This window comes from Pseudorasbora parva, chromosome 4 (genome assembly GCF_024679245.1).
Source record: "Pseudorasbora parva isolate DD20220531a chromosome 4, ASM2467924v1, whole genome shotgun sequence".
In the NCBI taxonomy this organism is placed as follows: Eukaryota; Metazoa; Chordata; class Actinopteri; order Cypriniformes; family Gobionidae; genus Pseudorasbora; species Pseudorasbora parva.
In genome coordinates this window covers 13,321,506-13,339,596 of record NC_090175.1, presented here as the reverse complement: position 1 = coordinate 13,339,596, position 18,091 = coordinate 13,321,506, and the positions used below count along the sequence as shown (strand labels likewise).

At 38.6% G+C, this 18,091-nt stretch overlaps 1 protein-coding gene across 3 annotated transcripts in view; it reads right to left on the bottom strand.

Annotated features, from left to right (window-relative positions):
• Positions 1-242: 242 nt before the first annotated feature.
• Positions 243-18,091, bottom strand: part of gstcd (glutathione S-transferase, C-terminal domain containing) — a 68,934-nt gene continuing 51,085 nt past the window's right edge. For 2 of the 3 annotated variants that reach the window (XM_067440974.1, XM_067440975.1), the window contains exons 9-12: positions 15,605-15,738; positions 14,683-14,713; positions 6,585-6,654; positions 243-1,101 (exon numbers count right to left, since the gene is read on the bottom strand). In XM_067440974.1, coding sequence (XP_067297075.1) covers positions 962-1,101; positions 6,585-6,654; positions 14,683-14,713; positions 15,605-15,738 — 375 coding nt within the window. In that variant the 3' untranslated portion in view covers positions 243-961. Of the gene's footprint in view, positions 1,102-6,584; positions 6,655-14,682; positions 14,714-15,604; positions 15,739-17,854; positions 17,919-18,091 lie in introns of those variants that run through there. The other variant, XM_067440976.1, reaches the window with a different exon arrangement.

Sequence of the window (18,091 nt, the reverse complement as noted above, 5' to 3'; positions counted from 1 at the left end):
AAATTCCTCCTCCGGCTTACTTTCAATAATCAAACACTTTGAGACAAAAGCTCAAGCGCGACGTCTCTGCGTTCTTGCGAGGGAGAAGTGCAAATTACAATGAATAATTTTACATTGGTAATAACTTGGGAAAACCGGGCTCTTTTGAGAGACTTTTGTTTTGTGCATAATATGCGATAATAGTGGAGGAGTGGGTGCAAGGTGGTTTTACACAATTCAATGTGACTGATTTGCAAACGACATTTGAAGTCATGTTTAATTTATTGATGGTTTTTGTCTCTCTTTACACACAAAGCTCAGGCACACAAATCAAGTAGGAAAGATACAAATCTCTAATTGTTTAGATTAAGCTACGTTTAAAAGCTTTTTTACTGATTGCACAATTAGATCAAATTAGATTCAAGTGTGCATGTGGAAATAAGTAGCATTCCATGCCTATAGATCAAAGGGTCATCCAAAAATGTATCTTAATGTCATTTAAAACCAGTATTCATTTCTTCTGTGAAACATAAAACGAGACGTCAGACAGAATGTAAAAGCTTCTGTTCTGCATAAAAGAAATGGGGATGGTATACCAAAAAAATTTATAAATGAAAAAGCACTATAAAAGCACATCAAAAATGCTATCGAATGTCTTCAGAAGACTTAGAACGAAGCACACAAATTGAATGGACTTTGCAATAATTGTACGGTGCTCTTTTGTTAGTATTCACACCATTCACTTTTGTGTACGGAAAAGATACAATTTTTTGTTTTATAGAAGAATGAAAAAAATGCAAGGTTAAAATGACTTGAGGGTGATTAAACTGTCAAAATCGACATTTTTGAGAGAACTATCCCTTTATATGAAATGTTTGCATTTATAAAATGCCTAAAATCAAACATCCCATGGAATAAATGAAACAATATTTTTGCAAATCTAAATATTGTCTTGATGTGGTTATTTCTCAGTGAGTCAGTGTTATCTTGTAGGAAATCCCACGAGCATATTGTTCTTAGGCGAGCAGCCCTCAGGGATCATGGTCATCACCCTCACAGAATACCCATGAGTCTCGGCGGCCCAACTGCGGTCCAAGTCCACCAGTCCCATACAGCGCTTCCCTGGTGATTAAGGGAGAAAAGATTTGGAAATAAGACCAATAAAATCTATGCCGAAAACATTACTCAGATTGACTCAAAAAAACCTTAATGTTTTCAAACTTTTGACTGGTAGTGTATATACACCGATTTGACATAACATTATGACCATAATATTGTGTTGGCCCCTTTTTGCTGCTAAAACAGCCCTGACCCATCGAGGCACGGACTCCACTAGAGCCCTGAAGGTATGCTGTGGTATCTGGCAGGAAGATGTTAGCAGCAGATCCTTTAAACCCTGTAAGTTGCGAGGTGGAGCCTCCATGGATCAGACTTGTTTGTTCAGCACATCCCACAGATGCTCGATTGGATTGAGATCTGGGGAATTTGGAGGCCAAGTCAACACCTCGATGTAGTGCTCCTCAAACCATTCATGAACCATTTTTGCTTTGTGTCAGGGAGCAGTATCCCGCAGAAAGAGCCACAGCCACCAGGGAATACCGTTTCCTGAAAGGGTGTGGTTTGAATGGTTTGTCTGCAACAATGCTTAAGTAAGCGGTACGTGTCTCAGTAACATCCACATGGATGGCAGGACCCAAGGTTTCCCAGCAGAACATTGCCCAAAGCATCACACTGCCTCCGCCGGCTTGCCTACTTTCTAGAGTGAATCCTGATGCCATGTGTTCTTCAGGTAAGCGACTCACCCGCACCCGTTCATCCACGTGATGCAAAAGAAAACGTGATTCCTCAGACCAGGCCACCTTCTCCCATTTCTCTGTGGTCTAGTTTTGATGCTGGTGCTTTTGGCGGTTTTCCCAGTCGTCTCTCCATCACAAATTGGCCCTTGTCAAACTCGCTCAAATCCTTACTCTTCCCCATTTTTCCTGCTTCTAACACGTCAACTTTGTGAGGACAAAATGTTCACTTGCTGCCTAATATATCCCAATCACTAACAGGTGCCGTGATGAAGAGATAATCAGTGTTATTCAAAGAAGTCATAATGTTATATACACACACTGTGTATATCACTGTAAACCCCTTTAAAATAGTTATTTAAAGGGGGGGTGAAATGCTGTTTCATGCATACTGAGCTTTTTACACCTTTAAAGACTTGGATTCCCATCCTAAACATAGACAAAGTTTCAAAAACTAATGTTGGACGTTTGATGGAGTATTTCTGTGTTAAAAATACTCCTTCCGGTTTCTCACAAGTTTCGGCAAATTTTTTTCGAGTATGGGTCTACTGGACGTTAAATAGAGCGGAAGGTCCTTGTATGGGCCGTACGGGCTCTTCTCCCGGAAGGGTGCGCGCGCGCGTGACTAGAGCGAGAGAGGAAATGCACGCTGTAAACAGTCTCTCAGGTGCAGATCCAGTCGTCCATGAACACTTATGTCGCGCCGCGCTCCACTTTATTCCTATGGGTGACGTCGAGCGACTTCAACGCTTCAGCACAGCATTCCGGGAAGGCAGCGCTACATTTGAACCGATTTGAACGCAGAAATGACGGGAAGCTTCAAGGCATCGCTTCAGTCGCGTCGCAAAGTGGATTTCCACTGTCACTGCTGTCACAGGACTTCACCAAATCATACCGAAGAAGTGTGTTTTTGACAGAGCGGTCCTGCTTTGGAAGATGCCGGTGAGTAAATCAACTTCAAATGTCTCTGCTATTGGCTACCGTCGCATGAGTAAACATCAGTAAACGATACGATCGCGTGCTTCGTCATTCAAATGCGCTAACGGTTACTCCATTGTTGTTCTGTATAACACTATTCTGACTCTGACGTGCAAAACCGTTTTGCTTGCTACTTCTAAGGTCTAGTCACATACAATAGTCCATAAACTGAATCATGTCCTCATAAACTGCACACAAAGGCCCCTAAATACAGTACATACCACAGAGACGGACATCCTGATGTTGCCGTTTCTCCTGTTCAATTTATTTCAGCCTCAGATTTGATTGTGGATCATTATCTGTATTAGCTGAGATAGCATGGGTTTCTCCACGCTTGAGGACGTCACCGCTTTGCGCTCTTGTCATTCTTTAGCTCCGCCCACACGATACGCCTCCAGGCGCTCGGTTTTTTCCGGAAAGACTCGGTACAGCCCATATTTCTTTTATAAATATAATAAAACTAAAGACTTTTCGGAGATATGAAGGATGCAATACTACTCTATAGGTACTCAAGATTGACATGAGATTGACTGAAACTGAGTGTTTCACCCCCCCTTTAAATATATTTAATATATTTGACTACTATGTTTTACAGTGCACGTTTAAAACTTTTTAGTTGGTGAGATTTGCTTATTTTGTTTAAGAATTTTAAATGTTCAGCAAGGCTGCATTTATTTGATCAAAAATACAATCTGTAATATTTTGAAATATTATTATAGTTTAATATATTTACATTTAATCATTTAGCAGACGCTTTTATCCAAAGCGACTTACAAAAAAAGGGGAGAGCAATAGAAGCAACGAAACAAACAAGGCCAACAACCTGTAAGAGCTGTAAGAAGTCTCAATTAATTAGCACAGTTCACAATATTTTGTTAAAAAAAATTTTTTTATAGCCATCTACAATAGCCACCTACAACAAAAACTCACAATATATATACACACACTATATACACGCACACGCACACGCACACGCACACGCACACGCACACGCACACGCACACGCACACGCACACGCACACGCACACGCACACGCACACACACACACACACACACACACACACACACACACACAGTACAGGCCAAAAGTTTGGACACATTACTATTTGTAATGTTTTTGAAAGAAGTTTCTTCTGCTCTTCAAGCCTGCATTTATTTGATCAAAAATACAGAAAATATGTAATATTGTGATATATTATTACAATTTGAAATAATTGGTTTCCAATTTATTATACTTTAAATGATCATTTATTTATGTGATGCAAAGCTGAATTTTCAATATCATTCCTCCAGTCTTCAGTGTCACATGATCCACATTCAGATATGATGATTTATGTTCAAAGTTGGAAACAGTTCTGCTGCTTAATATTTTTTCATATCCTGTGATACTTTTTTATAATCCTTTGATGAGTAAAAAGTATTAAAAAAAACTTTTTTTAAAGAAGCAAATGTTTTAAAAATATAAATAATTTGTAACAACAATATACACTACTGGTCAGTAATTTGGGGTCAGTCATTTTTTTTTTCTTATTTTGAAATAAATCAATAATTGTATTCAGCAAAGATGTGTCTAATTGATAAAAATTGATAGTAAAGAAGATTTATAATATTTGAAAATATGTTTTTATTTTGAATAAATGCAGTTCTTTTGAACCTTTTATTCATCAAATATATTAATCAGCAGAACTGTTTCCAACACTCATTATAAATCATCATATCTGAATGATTTCTGAAGGATCATGATCACTGAAGACTGAAGTAACGATCCTGAAAATTTAGTTTTGCATCACAGAAATAAATGATCATTTAAAGTATAATAAATTGAAAACCAAATATTTTAATTTGTAATAATATATCACAATATTAAAAAAAAAAAATCTGTATTTTTGATCAAATAGATGCAGAAAACATCTTTCAAAAACATTACAAATAGTAAAGTGTCCAAACTTTTGGCCTGTACTGTGTGTGTGTGTGTGTGTGTGTGTGTGTGTGTGTGTGTGTGTGTGTGTGTGTGTGTGTGTGTGTGTGTGTGTGTGTGTGTGTGTGTGTGTGTGTGTGTATAAGCATCATTAATACAGTCTTCAGTGTGACATAATCCTTCAGAAATCATTCTAATATGATGATTTGATGCTTATGAAACATTTTTTGTTATTCTCCATGTTGAAAACAGTTGTGCTGCTTAATATGTGGAAATCGTGATACATATTTCAAGAATATTTGATGAATAATTTGAGAAAGTTCAAAAGAACAGCAATCTTTCAAATTCCATAAAGTAACTGTGAAACTTTTTCTAAAGTGGAATTTAAAATTACTTTAATAACAGACACTTCTTTAAAGAAGCTTTCTGCCATCTCACGGATAAAACAGTAAAACTTAAATCAGTGAATTTTGAAAAAGACTTTAAACAATTTTTATCATCTTATCAAACTGTAATTAGCAGCTCATCTAAACTCAAAGATATCTGCCTTTGAAAGCCTTTGGAAAGTCTCGTCTTTGACTGGGACGGCACAGGCTGTGGCGCTGGTTAGCATGTGTTTTGTGAAGAAGCAGAGAGGCTGTCATCTCACCAGCCATAAAAGATGGGCAGTGGAAGGAAGGATGACAGTGGTGTCAGATTAATGCAAGTGTGCGACGAGACTGCGAGTGTGTAGTGAGAAATTTGATGGAGAGAGGGGTCACAGAGCAGGGACATCTTGGTTGTGTCTGAAATCACCCCCATACCCTCATTCACTATTCCCAACATTAGTCCACTAATACAGTTCACTTGAGGGAGTGAATGAATTCGAACACATGATTCAGCTGCAGTTGCCATCTACAGGTCAGATGCAGGAATTCATTCGGCATGTGACTCTCACAGTGCATTATGGGTATTCTTTAGCCGTTGCGCGTACGTCGGCTGTACACTTGTTTTTTTGCTGTGCATTGTGGGATTGAATGAGTGCACCATGGTTTCGTACACCATTAAAATTGGATGTTCCCTCAAATAGCGTCCTGTTTAAGGGTGATTTCTGACAGCTGTTGTGTCTGATCGTGCTTCAGTGTTTTACCACAGTATAATGTTAGAGAGTCTCCATTTATACTACACTGAAACCCTTCTTAAAAATCAACTGGTAACCCAACAAGTGCTTATGGTCCAGAGAACCATTTATCAAATGCCCAATGGACGTGCAAACCAATTACCCATGCTGTAAAATCATGCTTGATAAATTCCTTAATTTGAGTCAAATATAGTGCAGACTGAACAATTATGCTAATGTGTCTAAGCAGTGCAGTGCTATTTGAGTATCATTGATATACTATTATAGTTTTTAATACTTTGAATTTATTTGTATTTATTTTTAAATTTCCCCAGTATTAAACATGATTTAGTCAATTTGTTGCATTTGTCATTTTTATTAGTTTTTATTTTGATATAAATATGTCTATGTCGTTTTATTATTGGTTTAGTATTAGCTATTTTAGTACTTCAAGTTAAACTAAAAGAAAATGAGAAATGATGCCTTGGCAACTGGCTGAAATAAATCAAGTTTATTTTTTTACATTTCCTTTCGTTTCAGGTAATGTTTATTTCAATTCAATTTATAAAAAATTTTGTTTTCATTTTAGATTACAATAATAGCGCTGTTTCTAAATGGCTGCAATGGTGAGCAGTTGCTAGGGTTTTACTAGTCCCGCACAACCAGAATTATGACTATGTCAAAGTCCGCTCAACACTGCAGCTCATTCTGAGCTAAAAATTTGATCCATATGGACCAACTCTATTAGGAATTTCCAGACCTAAAGCAAAACTGGCCCAATAATTCCAGCCACCTTTTAAAAAATGAAACATCTTACCGATTAATCGGCGTTCCAGGGGTAAACTGACAGCTGTCTGGTCTGCAAACCTGCACAGGATCATATGCTCCTGTGGAAACCATAAATATCATGTTAACGCACCAAACGTGCTGGGACATCAATAAACACACTTTGTACATAAATGCACAAAAACATCTGAAAAAAAGCTCAGCTGCAGAGAAATATCAATGCATTAGATCGGTTGGGTTGTGGTGAGGGAACAGACCATTTATCAACAGTTGCAACCTGCCATTAGAGGAGAAACAGAGGAAAGCAGCAGGCAGTTCATTTTATGTTAATCAATGCACTCTAATTGCTGAATTTTTTTTTTTTTTTTTTTTTTTGCTGGGACTTTGCAAGGAAGTGCCACAAAATGACTTCCTCTGCTGTTCCTGTCCAATGATGGCTTCAAGCAGCCATCATTCTGCATTAACTGAGTGAAACAAGTGCTGATGGAAAGGAACTTAACAGCCCTGGCAGATTGATTCCTCCTATTCAAGTTGAATCCTCTAGGCTAATAGCTGTGATCAATGCTATAACTCAGGATAATGTGTCCAAAACACGCTTTAACACAGTAAAGCATTTTTTTTTTCAGCATGTTTAGTATTCACACCAATAAAAACGTTTGCATCGATCATGCTTGCTTGGAAAGAAGCACAGGGAATCTATCTTTTTTATTTCATTTTAAACTAAAATCAAGTTCAAAATTGAAATAAAATAGATTTTTGTTGTAGGGGATTCCGATGCATTCTTTTTTAACTGGTTCGGATTTTTTTGTTTGTTTCTTGATTCATAACCCTACCTACACACTAAAAAAATACATATATCTTTTTAAAATCACATTTAGACACACACACACACACACACACACACACACACACACACACACACACACACACACACACACACACACACACACACACACGAAGATATACAGTCACCTGAAGGATTATTAGGAACCTCATACTAATACTGTGATTGTCCCCCTTTCGTCTTCAGAACTGCCTTATTTCTACGTGGCATTGATTCAACAAGGTGCTGAAAGCATTCTTTAGAAATGTTGGCCCATATTGATAGGATAGCATCTTGCAGTTGATGGAGATTTGTGGGATGCACATCCAGGGCACGAAGCTCTCGTTCCACCACATCCCAAAGATGCTCTATTGGGTTGAGATCTGGTGACTGTGGGGCCATTTTAGTACAGTGAACTCATCGTCATGTTCAAGAAACCAATTTGAAATGATTCGAGCTTTGTGACATGATGGTGCATTATCCTGCTGGAAGTAGCCATCAGCGGATGGGTACATGGTGGTCATAAAGTGATGGACATGGTCAGAAACAATGCTCAGGTAGGCCGTGGCATTTAAACGATGCCCAATAGGCACTAAGGGGCCTAAAGTGTGCCAAGAAAACATCCCCCACACCATTACACCACCACCACCAGCCTGCACAGTGGTAACAAGGCATGATGGATCCATGTTCTCATTCTGTTTACGCCAAATTCTGACTCTACCATCTGAATGTCTCAACAGAAATTGAGACTCATCAGACCAGGCAACATTTTTCCAATCTTCAACTGTCGAATTTTGGTGAGCTTGTGTAAATTGTAGCCTCTTTTTCCTATTTGCAGTGGAGATGAGTGGTACCCGGTGGGGTCTTCTGCTGTTGTAGCTCATCCGCCTCAAGGTTGTGTGTGTTGTGGCTTCACAAATTGTTTTGCTGCATACCTCGGTTTTAACGAGTGGTTATTTCAGTCAAAGATGCTCTTCTATCAGCTTGAATTAGTCGGCCCATTGTCCTCTGACCTCTAGCATCAACAAGGCATTTTTGCCCACAGGACTGCCGCATACTGGATGTTTTTCCCTTTTCACACCATTCTTTGTAAACCGTAGAAATGGTCGTGCGTGAAAATCTGCGTGTGTATGGTAACTGAGCAGATTGTAAAATAATCAGACCGGCCCATCTGGCAGCAACAACCATGCCATGCTCAAAATTGCTTAAAAATCACCTTTCTTTCCAATTCTGATATTCAGTTTGGAGTTCAGGAGATTGTCTTGACCAGGACCACACCCCTAAATGCATTGAAGCAACTGCCATGCGATCGGTTGATTAGATAATTGCATTAAAAAGAAATTGAACCGGTGTTTCTAATAATCCTTTAGGTGAGTGTATACACATACACACACAGATATATTATGTACATATACTATCATTTAATAATCCAGTCAAATTAACCAGTTGACACCCTGCAAATTTAAAAAGAATAATGATATGCATCTAAACTGTGTAGATCAAACTTTGAGTGATATTTACCTGGGCCACAGTTGCTATAGGGTGCTAAAAGTTAACTTCATGCATAGAGTACAAACAGCTTAATTCATTATTCACTTTGTTCAAATCCAAATACTAACAGCAACATTGATGTTGGTCTAAGCAAACATTACTAATTACATTTTGAATTGCTCTAGATCTAATTGCCCAAGGGACTGATGGTCTCTTGTATGCCCCTTTGTAGGTGATATCTCAGCAAGTTCCTTGGGCAAAGTGTGAAGGAGGCAGTTGTGGGAGTCAAGCAAACACTGATGACAGTGAGATACGACTGATTAACCTCATCCATTTCTCACACTTCTGCCTCCACTCCAGCACTCACTGCTGAGTGTCTGGAGATAAGGCCAGGAAAAATGCAACTACAAGGGGTACTCTATTCCCAGGAGTTCAGTATTTCATCTGAGCTTGAAAAAATCAAGAGAAGAGAATAAAAAACATGGGCGTATGGACAGATGTTTTTTACTACTCAGAATTTGTGGCATGTTGTGTGTACACTAATATTTTTACAGAGCTGATGCTGAGAGAAAAGATCTAAAAATCCTCTATTGTGAAGATGAGCCATGACGAGGAATGCACTGGCACAGAAAGTGTGGCTGAAACTAATTATTTTTATGATAACTGATGGCCAATATTACAAATCTATACTGCTAACTTAAATACCTCTCTGTATGATGCACACTGTACGATTATTAATAGTCCTTTGACTCCTTTATGATTGTTGCTTGTCAGACTATATGAACATGACGCCCGCTGCAAGCCATGTCACAACACGGGATCTGTCGTCATTAATGTAAGACTGTACGGCAGTCAAGATGCATTAAAGGGGTGATGAATTGAGAAATCAACTTTTCATTCAGCCTTGTATAAATAAAAGCTCATTGTGATATAAGAATATCCTGTACATTTCAGAGGTGAAAACTTCCTTGTTAGTCAAAGAAGAGCTTTTATTAGCACCAGGCCTAGAAAGCGATCGATCTCAGAATATGTCGACCCTTGACGTCATCAAATGCTGAAACGCCGCCTCAAAAGAATAAATAGGTACATCTGCTTCTGTAGCGCTGCCCACCAAATCGTGAGATGATATAGGCCTACGTGGAGCTAAGTCGCATTTAACTTCTAAGCAATAAACATACAACAAACTTCCTTCGGACTCCAATATTATGAATGTATGTATACATTTTATTTTTAATTAATATCTAGCTTGTGTGGGGAAGACAGTGCACGTTAGTTCCTTCATTTGTCCACAGATTAGCTTGTAAACAAGAGATTGGATTTACAGACAGGATGAGATTACATGAATGAATGAAGCAACACACTAATGTGATTAAAACATTTTTTTGTTTTGTTTTTAATATGTGATAGTATTGCATTGTTACATATTGTATTTATTATGTGTGCGTGCCTTAGCATGCTGTCACAGGCTAGAGAATCCTTTATTTGTGGTGTTGTTGGTCCATTTGGGATCAGACTCGGACATGTATAAGCCAGGGCTCGCAAAGCCCAACTATGTGTTGTGTGTTTTCCAGACGGGTTACCAAATCGTAAGTCCGGCCTGCCGAAGGGCTATCAGGTTAAATAGTGAAGTAACATTCTTCTCTTGATGTACTTGTTCACTCTCTTGATGTGATATTTGAATGGTGCGCGTGTGATGCACAGTTAGCGGTTTTATTCACCGATCGGGCGGGCCAAGTAATACAAAAACAACATTCCAATCAATTGCGGGTGGATGAGAGATGAATATTTGTGTTTGTTCGATAAAGATGTTTTGCAAGCCCTCATGTGTACTGACAGGGGAGCTGAAGCTCATTAAATATGCAAGTCTTATCCAATCGTAGCAGTGGGTGTCAGTCTGAAGTGTTCAGTGTGGTACACTCATACAAGATTAGTGTTTCTTCAGAGAGGCTCAAATCCAGGTAAAAAATAGCCTATTACTTATTCATTATGATGTTTTTGAATGAAAAAACCACGCCAACGTCAGTAAATGACCTCAGACAACAGTATAATTTTTTTTAAAAGCCAGTTCATGACCAATTTAAAAATGGACACACGCAAGGAGACTCGTTCAGTGACGTGAGCTGCATTTACATGGAAATAGAAATGTTGGCTAGTAAACCAAAACAATCTCTATAGCTTAATTTTGATCATGACTTCTATTGAAATGGAAACGGGAAAAAATGAAGACAGTGTGTGTTGAGCAAGTGGTGGTCTCGCTAGCTGTGTCATCAGGTTCTGCGCTCCTACTGGTTTTTGATTTAACGGTTGTAGGAGAAGTCACAGGACAGGACTGTGCCCCAAAACTGACACTGCCAGAATTTCAAAAAGTCAAATTTGATCGCAGTGGTCATTAATTGGCAAGTACACTGATTCATGATTCAATTTCCTTAAAAGGACCTGCTCAAAAGAGTCATTCATCAATGGCAATGCTTGCACTGTTTGACATTGATTTGTTGTCAGTTTATTGTCTTAGTATTGTTTTGTTGAGTTTTCCCAATAAAATGTTCACCAATTATAATGTATTTATTTAAAAATTGTTGTGGGAGTTTAGATTCAAAAGCAGTGTGGGAAATATTTAACATTTTACTATAGTAATTTTACTAATTTTCAAAAATATTAAAATAACAGAACATCATAAAAATATGCAACAAACAATTTGAGCTAGAGTAGCTCCTCTGTTTGATCGGACCACACGTGCCAGCCTTCGCTCTCCACGTGCATCAATGAGCCTTGGCCGCCCATGACCCTGTCGCTGGTTCACCACTGTTCTTTCCTTGGACCACTTTTGATAGATACTGACCACTGCAGAACGGGAACACCCCACAAGAGCTGCAGTTTTGGAGATGCTCTGACCCAGTCGTCTAGCCATCACAATTCAGCCCTTGTCAAGCTCACTCAAATCTGTATGCTTGCCCATTTTTCCTGCTTCTAACACATCATCATTGAGAACAAAATGTTCAATTGCTGGCTAATATATCCCACCTACTAACAGGTGCCGTGATGAAGAGAGAATCTGTGTTATTCACTTCACCTGTCAGTGATAATGTCATATATAAATAATATACATAGGGCTGTCAAAAGATTAAACATGTCCAAAATAAGTTTGTTTTTACATAATATATATGTGTGTGTGTGTACAGTGTATAAGTATTATGTACTATTTGAATACACATACATATACTGTACATACACACATACATACATACATATGCATGCATGCATTCATAATACTAAAAGTTTAGGGACGTCTGCCTTTACATGCACATAAACTTTAATGACATCCCATTCTTAATCCATAGGGGTTTAATATGGAATTGGCCAACCCTTTGCAGCTATAACAGCTTCAACTCTTTGGGGAAGGCTTTCTACAAAATTTAGTGTATTTATAGGGATTTTTGACCTGACCTGGCCTGGCTCGAAGGCTCCGCTCTAACTCATCCCAAAGGTGTTCTGTCGGGTTGAGGTCAGGACTCTGTGCAGACAAGTTAAGTTCCTCCACACCAAACTCACTCATCCATGTCTTTATGGACCTTGCTTTGTGCACTGGTAGGCAATCATGTTGGAACAGGAAGGGCTATCCCCAAACAATTCCCACAAAGTCGGAAGCATAAAATTGTCCAAAATGCCTTTGTATGCTGAAGCATTAAAGAGTTCCTTTCACTGGAACTAAGGTGCCAAGCCAAACCCCTGAAAAACAACTCCACACCATAATCCCCCTCCACCAAACTTTACTCTTGGCACAATGCAGTCAGTCAAGTACCGTTCTCCTGTCAACCACTAAACCCAGACTCGTCCATCGAACAGTCAGACAGGGAATTGTGATTAGTCACTCCAATGAAAAAGTTTCCATTGCTCTAGAGTCTAGTTGTGGCAAGCTTTACACCACCGCATCCGTCGCTTTGCATTGCACTTGGTGATGTAAGGCTTGGATGAGCTGCTCGGCCATTAAAACCAATAGGCTGTTTGTGCGTGACATGACTGCTAAGGCATGAAATACAGATGGAGGGCAAGAAGCGATTTTCTAGATAGGAATCAAAAGGAAACACAAATTCAAAATGCCTATGTTTTGTGTGGTTTATTGTTGTTCAAATCAATCAAACCGGGAAAATCACAAAGCTTTTATCTTTTACGTAGGTTATCACGTTTTTTCTTGAAAATTTGTCACCTTTAATGGCATTTTGAGTTTGCTAATACTCAATATGCATACCGGCTTACCTTTGTTTTTGACTTGGTTAAATATTCACATTCTTCTTGGTATTGTTTGCAGAGAATAAAATATATTTTATTGCATTCATTTGATGTTTTCACAGTCGTTTTGAAGATTGATCTGGTTACCGTGAAAACAGTGTCACACGCTGCTGTGTCCGCCACCATTATATGGCAGATATAAAAATGGGTTCAACAAGCTGACAGAAGTCGATATATTTTTGTTGGAAAGGTGTAAATATAACTGAAGCTTATTGTTATTGTAAATATTCACTTTCCCAAATGGCCACGGAGGAGAATCTGAGAGGTTTACTTACAGTGGACAGAGAACAAAACTATTTTTTAAAAATATTTATTTCAACAAATTACAAACAAAATCACAACTATGGAAGCTTGTGAATATTTTTGAAGTGGCTATGGGCAAGTTTTGTTAATTCACAAGCTGAGTGAGAATCATACTCGCAAATATTTTATACTTTCAAAAGTAAAGTGATTATTTGTGATAGGCAGTAGGTTAATCAGTGACATTATTACTAGATTTGCTATCCCGTGTCTTACCGTCACCTCCTCAACCTGTGTTTCAAAATTTACGAGTCGACAGAAGATCTAAATAACCTAAACTCGCATAGCAGAAAGGTAGTGCGATATAAACCAGACCAGATTCGACATGGCGTAACGGCAGCTTCACATTCTCTATATCAACCATCTAGATGGCAGGCAAGTCTTCCAATTCAGTAGAAAAATCGGTCCTCTTCCTAACACAAGGATCACGTCCAACATATGTTGTGATTTTCTGTTTATATCTTTCTAAATCAGCACATTACAGACTTCCCTCCATCTCGTCCATTCTGTTTTTCACTTCCTGCCCTCCAGCTGAATTTCACTCGTCATCAGAACCACGTGATTGCAAAAAACCCATTCCACGAAGCTCTCTACGCACTGTTCTTGAGCTAATCTGAAGGCCACACAAAGTTTGGAGGGCTGTAGCTGTTGAGTCGGCGACTTCAGCACACTGTGCACCTCAGCATGCGCTGACCCCGCTCTGTGATTTTACGTGGCCTACCACTTCATGGCTGAGTTGCTGTTGTTCCCAATTGCTTACACTTTGTTATAATACCACTAACAGTTGACCGTAGAATATATGCTAGTGAGGAAATTTCATGAATGGACTTGGTGGCAACCTATCACGGTACCACGCTTGAGTTCACTGAGCTCCTGAGAGCAACCCATTCTTCACAAATATTTGTAGAAATGTCTGCATGGTGCAGATTTGCAGCATAGGTGCAGAATAGGTGCTTGATTTAATACAGCTGTGGCCATGGAAGTGATTGAAACACCTGAATTTGGTGATTTAGAGGGGCGTCCCAATACTTTTGCTAATATAGTGTATATAAGAAATATTTTGCGTGCATATTGATATAATTTATATTGAACAGATGATATGACTGGAGACAGGACTAAACCAAACATGAAGCATATGGACCCCTGTGGAGGTTGTGCTTTAAGAATCAGGCCGTGTGGTTGTGTAGGCGATAATGAAAAAAGTGAAAGCGAGTGCTGAAACACTTACCTTATAGCTCAAAGTCTCCGCAAACCTCGTGCTGCGTAGAGAGACAGAGGGGGGCAGGCTTAATGAACTCAAACACACACTGAGGCGCAAATGAAAAATGACATGACACGTTAAAGACAAAACACATTTAAGAGGACAGTCCATTCAGATCAAAGACAATGCTGGAAACATTGTCTATGGACAAAAACAAATGTAGTTCTTTGGTTAAACCGTGTGTAAATACAACAGGGTGTCTCACGTAACACTTGCATGATAAAGGAGAACTCTGCAGCTCTTGGAGATTGTGTGTGTGGTAGGTAATGTTTGGTACATTAACTGTCTGTCATCAGGTCGCCCTCCCTGCTCTACTGTTGAATGCAGCAACTGACAAATCACTCGACGGGCTGCTGTCATAGCAACACCGCTAAACAAAAATGGAAAAATAATTTCCTGCGCTCGCTGCTCTCGCCACCCTGATGCTCATGGCCTGCGGCAGAATTCCTGACTGAGATTAAATGACAGTTTACTCCAGATTTGGAGAGTGATTGGGGAAAAACTGATGACTGTTCAAAAGCACTTTTTTACTGTTAAGAAGTTTTGAAACACTCTCTCTAACTTTTACATTTTCTTGCCAACATTTAACAAGGGACTGATGAGGCTCAGCTGTGGGATTGTTGATACAGGACATTATATTCTGAGAACGTTCATGTGAAGCGAAAGACACAAATAGACGCAATAATGAATGTTTATTATGCTTGTCTATTATGGTTGACTATTTTCGATCGTCCTCATAAATCATTCACTCTTGTCAGTATATTTTCAGAGTATGCAGAGCTTAGCTTGTAATATACTGTGGATTAGAATATCTACACTGCCGCTGTGTACTGTGGAATTAGGGGAACAAATGAAAAGAGATCGCAAGCAAGACAAGTCAGAGAGTCACCTCTTGGGGAAGTTGAACTTGAGTGTGTTTTGAATGAACCCGTAGCAGCATGGACTAATCACAAATCCCGCCCGCGCCTGGAGACAGCGATCCAACACCATGTCTGTCGCCACTCCGCACGCATGCAGGGCCACCTGAAATACACACAAGATTTCAGTCCCGCTGGTTAAAGATAATTGGGTTCTTAACCAAAAGTTGGTGACCAAACTACCTGAGTGTTAAAGCAGCATACGAGTGTGAGACTGTCCACTACAATACATCTACTGTAAGTTAACGTCATATTTCATGAATAAATAACCATTCAAATTTTTGCAGACAAAGATGACACTTATCTCAAGGCTGCATTCACTGGATCAAAAACTATTGAAATATATTAAACTATGAAATATTATTACAATGTAAAATACCCGTTTTCTTTTATTAATATATTCAAAAATGTAATTTATTCCTGTGATGGCAAATCTGAATTTTTAGCATCACATGATCCTTCAGAAATCCTTCTAATATGCAGATTTGCTGCTCAAGAAACATTTCTTATAAGTATCAATTCTGAGAATATTTTGTGGAAACCATGATACATTTCTTTCAAGATTATCTTATTAATAGAAACATTAAACGAACATTTATTTGAGATAGAAATCATTATAATATTATATAATGTTATAAATGTTTTTACTGTCACGTTTGCTCAATTTAAAGGGCATTTATTATGCAAAATTCACTTTTACAGGGTGTTTGAACATAACTGTGTGTCGACAGTGCGTGTACACAACCACCCTATGATGATAAAAACCCACCCACTCCTTTTTTTTCTAATCGCCATAAATCATAAGCAGTGTCTCAGAATAGCTGTTCGCAGATTTTGGGCAAAGTGACGTAATTTTTCCCAAGCCCCATCCACAACGGCCACAGAATTGCCGTATTAGCATAGTTTATAGAGCGATTCTGGTCACGGGAGTAATTAAAGGGAGAGCACGCACTTTATTACAGTTCATTGTTGTTTTATGGATAAAACGTTTACCAGTTTATTAAGTACCCCCGGAACGGCATAAGGTCTTTATATATCTGTTTATCTGCTAGTGTTTTTGTGTAATTCGCTGTGTACGTTGATGTGTATCAACGTACACACAAAGGATGTCAATTAAAAATGGTCAGTTATGCTATAAAAATTATCTGTGTGGTATTTTGAGCTAAAACTTCACATACACCCTTTCGGGACATCAGAGACTTGTTTTATACCCTTAATGCATCTTTGCTGAATAAAAGCATTTATTTAAAATTAAAAAAGTGTTGTCTTTAATCTCTTAAAGTGGTGCATTTTTAATATTACTCTGGTTACAAATTAAATTTGAAATTAATTTACTCAGATGCAATTAATACAGACAATGACTTAAAAAATGTCTTTCATTATAAATCTTTCATTCATTTTTCTGATTTTTACAGTTTGTATGATTTGTACGGTTACACAACGTACAACATTTTTTTGAAGTAATTACATAAAAAAAAAAAATATCAAAACAAATAAAGGAATGAAAGATTAAAACTTGGCATTTGAACCAGTAGGTTATTGTACCTAAAGCATAATGCATAAAAACATAACACAATTTTGGTTACATCATTGTAAATGTGTGAATTAGACTACATCCAGAATAAATAGCCAGAATAAATAATGGCCTTAATCCATGCATTACAACTAAAAAATTGTTTTAAACTGTGCTGCTTTTTGTCTGTCCTTGGCACGTTTCCACACATCTCAAAGTCCTTCTCACCTTTCTGTATCTAGCGTGTTCTCATTGATCTGTTAGTGACTCAGACACAAGAGAGAGAGAGAGAGAGAGAGAGAGAGAGAGAGAGAGAGAGAGAGAGAGAGAGAGAGAGAGAGAGAGAGAGAGAGAGAGAGAGAGAGAGAGAGAGAGAGAGAGAGAGAGAGAGAGAGAGAGAGAACCAGTCATACCCCGCCGGTGTGACACTGCATGACAGCAGACGTCTCTCTGCCTATTAGCAGGAAAAGTGGATCAAACAGCTTGATGGAGGGTAAAGAAAAGCTTTAGATGTCCTTTCAGAAGCTTGCGAAAGATCAAGCGTTCGACTTTGCTCACCAGTGCCTGTATCCATCACCATTAGGGTGAGAAACTGGAACAAATAATGCAAACTCTGGTCTCGGTGAGTGTGAGCGCACAGTTCACCAAACCCATGGATTAACACCCTTCAAATCCCCCATAAGAAGTTTTCTGAGAAATGTGGCCAAACCTCAGAGGATTCGCTTTACACGCTGCTTGGAGTTGCCATAGGAGAGGAAGTATCTCGGTGAACTCTGTGTGGGAAAACACACAGCCTTAAGCCGAGACGAAATAAATTAGGAAAAAGCAATATTGGCAAGGCGTCCAGTGTGGATTGTAATTAAGTTCTTGAGACGCTAATTAAACCAAAATGATTCATAATGTATTTTTAACAGGATCTGGAATAAAGCCATTGTCAAAAACCCCG